Source organism: Ceratina calcarata, unplaced genomic scaffold, assembly GCF_001652005.2.
Source record: "Ceratina calcarata isolate Rehan_Ccalc_2016 unplaced genomic scaffold, ASM165200v1 scaffold110.2, whole genome shotgun sequence".
Taxonomy (NCBI): Eukaryota; Metazoa; Arthropoda; class Insecta; order Hymenoptera; family Apidae; genus Ceratina; species Ceratina calcarata.
This window is the reverse complement of record NW_017131915.1, coordinates 353,117-360,091: the sequence shown is the minus strand read 5'-3', so window position 1 is coordinate 360,091 and position 6,975 is coordinate 353,117. Positions and strand designations below refer to the sequence as shown.

At 38.0% G+C, this 6,975-nt stretch overlaps 1 protein-coding gene across 3 annotated transcripts in view; it reads left to right on the top strand.

Moving 5' to 3' along the window:
* The window catches only part of Gprk1 (G protein-coupled receptor kinase 1), a 48,342-nt gene extending 42,471 nt beyond the window's left edge, over nucleotides 1-5,871 (top strand). For all 3 annotated transcript variants that reach the window (XM_018019612.2, XM_026810796.1, XM_026810798.1), the window contains 11 exons: nucleotides 73-147; nucleotides 235-296; nucleotides 405-456; nucleotides 836-1,027; nucleotides 1,839-2,146; nucleotides 2,780-2,954; nucleotides 3,324-3,701; nucleotides 4,001-4,055; nucleotides 4,125-4,273; nucleotides 4,415-4,507; nucleotides 4,619-5,871. In XM_018019612.2, coding sequence (XP_017875101.1) covers nucleotides 73-147; nucleotides 235-296; nucleotides 405-456; nucleotides 836-1,027; nucleotides 1,839-2,146; nucleotides 2,780-2,954; nucleotides 3,324-3,701; nucleotides 4,001-4,055; nucleotides 4,125-4,273; nucleotides 4,415-4,507; nucleotides 4,619-4,777 — 1,698 coding nt within the window. In that variant the 3' untranslated portion in view covers nucleotides 4,778-5,871. The remainder of the gene's footprint in view (nucleotides 1-72; nucleotides 148-234; nucleotides 297-404; nucleotides 457-835; nucleotides 1,028-1,838; nucleotides 2,147-2,779; nucleotides 2,955-3,323; nucleotides 3,702-4,000; nucleotides 4,056-4,124; nucleotides 4,274-4,414; nucleotides 4,508-4,618) is intronic.
* Nucleotides 5,872-6,975: the final 1,104 nt, after the last annotated feature.

Genomic DNA, 6,975 nt, shown 5'->3' with positions numbered 1-6,975 from the left:
TTCTATACAACTTTGTTAAATTTGTACAATGTTAGTTTTTCATGTTTGATAATATGACGAATTTTATTTCAGGAATACTCTGAGGAAGCGGTGTCCCATGTTCACAGATACCTCGTGAAGAACGAGGTTCCCGTTAATCTATTCGAGGTTGGTCCCGTCTAATCCTCTAATCCAATCTAATTAACAACGTATACGCAATTTCGGTCGAACTCGAAACTGATTCATTATTTCCAGCCGTATATCGAAGAGATTTTTAATCACTTAAGGAACGAGCCGTTCAAGAAGTTTCTAGAGAGGTATGTGTTTTACCAAACGAGAAAGGAAAGTGAAAAATCGAATCGGTGATCATCTTTCCTTACGTCTCTTCGGAATAATTGCTAAGAAACATCGTTCTGTATTTTCAGCGAGAAGTACACTCGTTTTTGTCAATGGAAGAACTTAGAGTTAAATATGCAGGTAAGCGGATGAGAATGGGTGGAATTTAGAACTGGAATTTGTCATCTGCGTGTTGGCTGTTTAGTAATGCATAAGGCAATTAGAATAATCATGACATATTAACTGGGAGTAGTGTACGTTGTATTAAATAGAAATGTCACGACCAATTTTACAATTAAAGTTGTGAACTCAAGTCTCAATAAAGGAATTTCTTTTTTTGCTTTATTTTATTAAATAAAAATATATATAATAATGTACATGATTTTTCGAGTAACTGCACAGAGATATCGCTTATTTTCAATTACATTGTTCTTGTGAAAAAATAGAATGTCTAGCAAGAACGTGATGTAGCGGTGATATTCGAAGTTAAAAATTTTTGGCACGGACCCTGCTGTTCCAGTTGACAATGAACGACTTCAGTGTGCATCGAATAATAGGCAGAGGCGGTTTCGGCGAGGTGTACGGTTGCCGGAAAGCGGACACGGGGAAAATGTACGCGATGAAGTGCCTCGACAAGAAGCGAATAAAAATGAAACAAGGCGAAATTTTAGCGCTCAACGAGAGGATAATGCTTTCGGCAGTCAGTACCGGAGTAAGCTTTTACTCAAGGATGTGTGACGTCCTAAGAATACAATAGAAAAACTTTAGATAAATTACGTATTCGGCATAGTTGGCACGTTCATCAAATTCCATGGAAAATGCTTCGCAATTTATCAAATTTTAACAAAATCCTACCAAGTCTATTTTTAACACAGCAGATTCTTCGAATATTTTTATTAACTTCTGAATTCATTCGTAAATCTTAATAATAACTTGTAGGATTTAAATGTTTCTCAATTCTTAAATTATTCTATTTTACTGAAGAATTATTTATCGTTGAAACATAACAAGTTAATAAGGATAGTTGGCTGAAGAGCACGCGTCGCTAACTATTCGCGGAATTTCTTCCAAGTTTTAAAGAGAGATGTTCAAACTCTCGACATCTACTTTGGTAGTAAAATATTAAAAGTACACGTTCCTCGCATATTTCACTACTTAACGTCTTTTAATAAAACGTCCTTCTTAAAAATTGAATTTTTATGCACAAATAAATATGACCGCATTTTCCACTGAACATAAAAAAGAAAGTACATCATTCGTTCTTATTAATTTTTTCATAATTGAAACATTTACTTCCGTTACGCAGTCGGAGCAATCGTATCAAATTTTCATTCAGAGGACGCTAAATCATTAAACATTGATGATTCCTAAAACTTTGGAGCATATTACCAAATTATAATTTAAATACTTAAAAATCTGAGAATGATATAAAATAAATGCTCCAAAATTTTTTGTGATAAATCAAGACAATTATTAAATATCGTTAAATAATAGGGAGGTTACAATCATGACTACGATTTCAGGTGGATTGTCCGTTCATAGTCTGTATGACGTACGCCTTCCAAACGCCTGATAAACTGTGCTTCATCCTGGACCTGATGAACGGCGGCGATCTCCACTATCACCTCGGTCAGCACGGAGTGTTCAACGAGCGCGAGATGAAAATCTACGCGGCGGAGGTGATACTTGGGCTGGAGCATATGCACCGCAGGTACATCGTCTACCGGGACTTGAAGCCCGCAAACATCCTCCTCGACGAACACGGCCACGTGAGGATATCGGATCTGGGACTGGCCTGTGATTTCTCGAAGAAGAAACCACACGCGAGTGTGTAAGTACCACTTCAGTTTGCATTACAATTGGAACTGCTCTGACCTCTTTGCAACTTGCATAAGAAGGAGACTAACAGAGATAATCTGGCGTAAGTAGCATAGCAAATTCATTCTCATTTTAATTTAGAAAGTGTCTGGTTCTTACGCAACGGATTTATTAAAACAATTTTTCGTTATGCTAATTAATTAGTACATTCATTATACAAAGTCGTCATCGTAATGAGTATTTCTTGTTAGCGAACGAGCTGGATTTCATTTCACAGGAAAGATTGTAGAGACTCAATTTTTCTTTTAAATTGACGTCGAAGGATCAAGCTTTCATTTGGCATAAGTGACATCACTGAAGAAAAATTATTCGTTGCACGTTGTGAAACTTTGATAAGTTTTTAATTTCAAACATATCCATAGATTTTAATATTCTCTATCACGTAAGATCAAATTAAACACTTCTAAAATGAAATAGAGGTTTCAAGATTTATAATTTAAAATAAAAACCATCGTCTTACAATAACTTGTTGAGTAATCATCTTCCAAACTTGAATAATTTTTGACACTTTCATGACACGATAATTTTTATTTTTACAAGATAACTCGATGTATGATATAATGAAAAGTGTTTTTTTTTTTTGTAGAGGAACGCACGGGTACATGGCGCCGGAAGTTCTCTCGAAAGGAGTAACCTACGACTCTAGTGCCGATTGGTTCTCGTTTGGTTGCATGTTGCATAAACTATTAAAAGGGCACAGTCCGTTTAGGCAACATAAAACTAAGGACAAACATGAAATAGATCATATGACGTTAACGAAGGTATGTCATTTCAATACTTATTTTAAATTCCTGCATTATGGTAAATATAATTAATCGAAGGACGTCCAAGGGTTGGTCAAGAAATGTCCATAAAGTTAATCATGTATTATCACACGTTTAATTCTCATCTCAATCTTTTACATCAAGTAAAGTCATATGCTTATTTTTTCTTCTGTGTTCAAGGTTTTAATACATAATCATGTACATTTTATTAGTAATTTTGTTCTAAGTGAAGATTGGTTTAAATAAGAGGGAGATATTTTTAGTTCTTCCGTGTAGACACGGTGAGACCCTCCCTTGGACTCTCAGTCGTTCCCTCGATCACGTTGGGCGTATCTAGGCTTAAGAAGCTGGTAAAAATAATTCCAGAACGTCGAGTTACCGGAAACGTTCTCGCGGGAGTTACGGTCGCTGCTGGAAGGTCTTCTGCAGCGAGACGTCAACAACAGGCTCGGGTGTCGCGGCGGGGGCGCAGACGAGTTAAAGGAACACCCGTTTTTCAGCGGTATCGATTGGCAACAAGTTTATCTCCAGAAATACACGCCGCCGCTTATACCGCCGCGCGGCGAAGTGAACGCCGCGGACGCCTTTGATATCGGCTCCTTTGACGAGGAGGACACCAAGGGCATCAAACTGACGGACGCGGATCAAGATCTGTACAAAGATTTCCCTCTGACCATCTCGGAGAGATGGCAGGCCGAGGTGGCCGAGACTGTGTTCGAGACAATCAATATCGAGACGGATAAGGTACAACTCTTTCCTTAGATTCTGAGTAATTGTACGATTCGTGACACGATAAGTATGACGTGTTTATTGGTCGCGATGTTACAATTATCCACCGCTCGCCAAATTTTTTGCAAACGGCTAATTTAATTGAATGATTGTATAAGAAAATGAATAATACAAAAGATGTGAAGTTCTCCGAATAAACATTTTTATGCTCTTTTTAAATTCTGGCTATTCAGATAAACGATTTAAACAGAACGAAAAATTCGACTCTCCCTTGTAGGTATGTCTCCTCTCTTAAATATGTGTTTATCTTGTAGACAGAGAAAAAAAAGAAAGCTAAGCAGAAGCAGGGCTTCGATGCTGACGAAAAAGGTAAACAGGCCTCAAACATAAGAAGTAGCTTTCTACTGGAAAAAATTGATCGAATATTATTTGTTACAGGATCGGACTGCATTTTACATGGTTACATTAAGAAATTAGGCGGTCCCTTTGCGAGTGCGTGGCAGACGCGTTACGCGAAACTCTATCCGAATAGATTAGAATTGCATCCCGAGTCTACCACGAAGCCTGAACTGGTTTTTCTTGACCAGGTCGGTATAATAATTAAGTAAATCAATATTACAGGATGCGACAAAATGAATGCAACTGAATTCAATTTTTCCTAAAATTGTAATCGTAAATCCTTCCTTTATAATCGTAAGACAATTCTAAACAGATGAATCTGTTTCTAGGTTGAAGAAGTCAGTGCGGATCTGCAGCACGTGAAAGGGGAACAGTGTATTGTAGTGCGTATGAGAGACGCGAAGATAGTACTTACAAATCCTGTAAGTGAGACACAATTACAGTTTTTTAGTACTATTCATAATAACGTAGATACATACGACCAAAATAAGATAAGTGGTGTTCATGATTCCATTTCTTTCTTCCTCTTTTAGGATGAAATTAGTTTAAAGGAGTGGGCACAATCGTTGAGATCCGCGCACAAATGTTCGATGGAGATGCTTGGTAACATGGCGAAGAAGGCTGGTAAGATCTACGGGACTGAACGGGACGCGGTGATTCCAGCAATGCAACGCTCGACGAACGGCAACTAGCCCATTGTTAATACCTGCACGCCGTCGTCGTACTCCAGTCCCACTGCCCCCAAGCAGCAGCAGCAGCAGCAGCAACTTTTTTTATACTGAAGAATTAAAAGAGAAAGGGACCTCTGCTGTAATGCGAGTTTCCAGCGAGAATAAAAGAAATCGGGTTGACCGGCGGGGAAGTTGAAACTCTTCCCGCGGAACCAGAAGTATCCAAGTTTCCAGGAATAGCTCCAAAGAAAAGAAATAAGAAATAATTTAAAAAAAACACAGAAACTCCCCTTTGAAACGGCGGGTAGCGTCACGCTGTATAGAGACTCTAGGAAGTAGTGTCGTACGAATCGTCACGTCGTTATATTTGTACGTTAGATGTATGTGCAATGTGGCGTAGGAACTAGCGACTGAACAGTACCCATCGACACCCGCGCGGTCGGTGCACGCGCGTGTGCACCGTCGTGCGACCAGATCCACACGAGATACACAGACACGTACGCAAGCACACGTTTACACACCTAAACACAGAATTAGACTGCGGATGTTCACGTGTTTACGGGAGAATTCGAACGTGCACGCGAACAAGGATGCGAACAGCATAACGTATACGAAGTATATCGGAGGTACACGCGAAAACAAATTTACCATTTTGAGTTTTTACAACGATTTTCGACGGTGAACATCCGTAGACTACGCGTAATAAAAGGAACACGAAAAATGCAACCGGTAGTGTGTTATTGTTATATCAAATACGAAGTACGCCTGAAAGGGAAATCCTGATTATACCTTCTTCTACACCCGTTCTATACCGCTCTTATACTTAATTTATTTACTAATGCAGGACGATTTTATATTGTCGTTACGTGAACGGTAACACAGAACACGCGCGCGAAATTCGTTTTATTTATTGTGTTGAAGGAAGCGAGAGGCAAGCAGGAGGAAAATAACTGAAAAAAGAAATTGAGGAGAGCTCGAACAGTTTGTACAATTGTCGGTAGCCGACCGAAGAATAGCTGTAATAAAGAGAAGAAAAAAAAAAGAAAATACACTGTGTACGCTCGAGTGCATACCATGCGAGTTCGCTCCGGCAATAAAATTGTGCGACGAACGTAGATCTTGTCTACATTTTCTTCATTCCTCAGCAGGGACCTGGTTTCATGTTCCTCAAGTTATTCAGATGCCTCGAACGATTCCAGAAATCAACCCCTACCAAGTGCACCCCACGTATAGAAGGAGGACCAACGTACTTATAGGGTGTCCCAAAACTAACATTGCGCTCACGAAAATTGGAGGTTCCTGAGGTGATTTTAAACAGTATTTTCCTTCGTTAAAATGTCCGAGGCGTAGTGTTTGAATTATTAATGAAAAACATTGCGCAACTACCACTTTGGATGGTTCCGCGCTCGGAACAAGAACGAAGCATTAAAGAAGAGTTACGTGCAAAAACGACTAACAAATTAGTATAAATAGTTAAATACTGGGAAAAAGAAAGCAGTTAGTGGTTAATTAAGTTCACTGAATAAGTGTGACATATTCAATGAAATAATTGACAATTTTATAAATTACAGAATAAGTAAAATTATAAAAAATGGAATATGAATTACAATTAGACTTACTCATTCACTGTACAGCCAACTAATTTTATTTTGGCCGCACGTTGACTGCTAATGCGATGTATGTACGCTTGTCTGTGTTTGTTTTCACCCAAAATGTAATGAATTTGGGTATACGTCGGGAGGAATACATTTTTTAGGACTGTTACACACCAAACTTTTGAGTATCTCATTTGGCCAATTAGAATATCTTCTTTTTACAATAAGATCTTCCCAAAGTAAGAGAAGAACACAAGATATATGTTGAAGAATCGATAAACAACAATTTATTACAGAATAGACGAATTACAAGTAAATAAACTTGAACGAATTTCAATTCAATTCACAAAAAAATATCAGTCGTGAGTTTTTTAAATTAGTTCTTTATCTGTGTTAACATCTGTAGTAAAATATTTAAACTCAGGTTTCTACAGCGCATCGAGGAGAATCTCCTCAATGATATCTCATGAGCCTCTTACCCTTAGATGGAAACTTCAAATATGATAAAAATCGAATTTTAATAAATCACATAAAGTAACGTGAGGTAAGTAGCGTTATGACATTTAAATGAATTTTATTACATCCGTTATAAATTTTCAATTGTTATAATAATTTATTTCACCT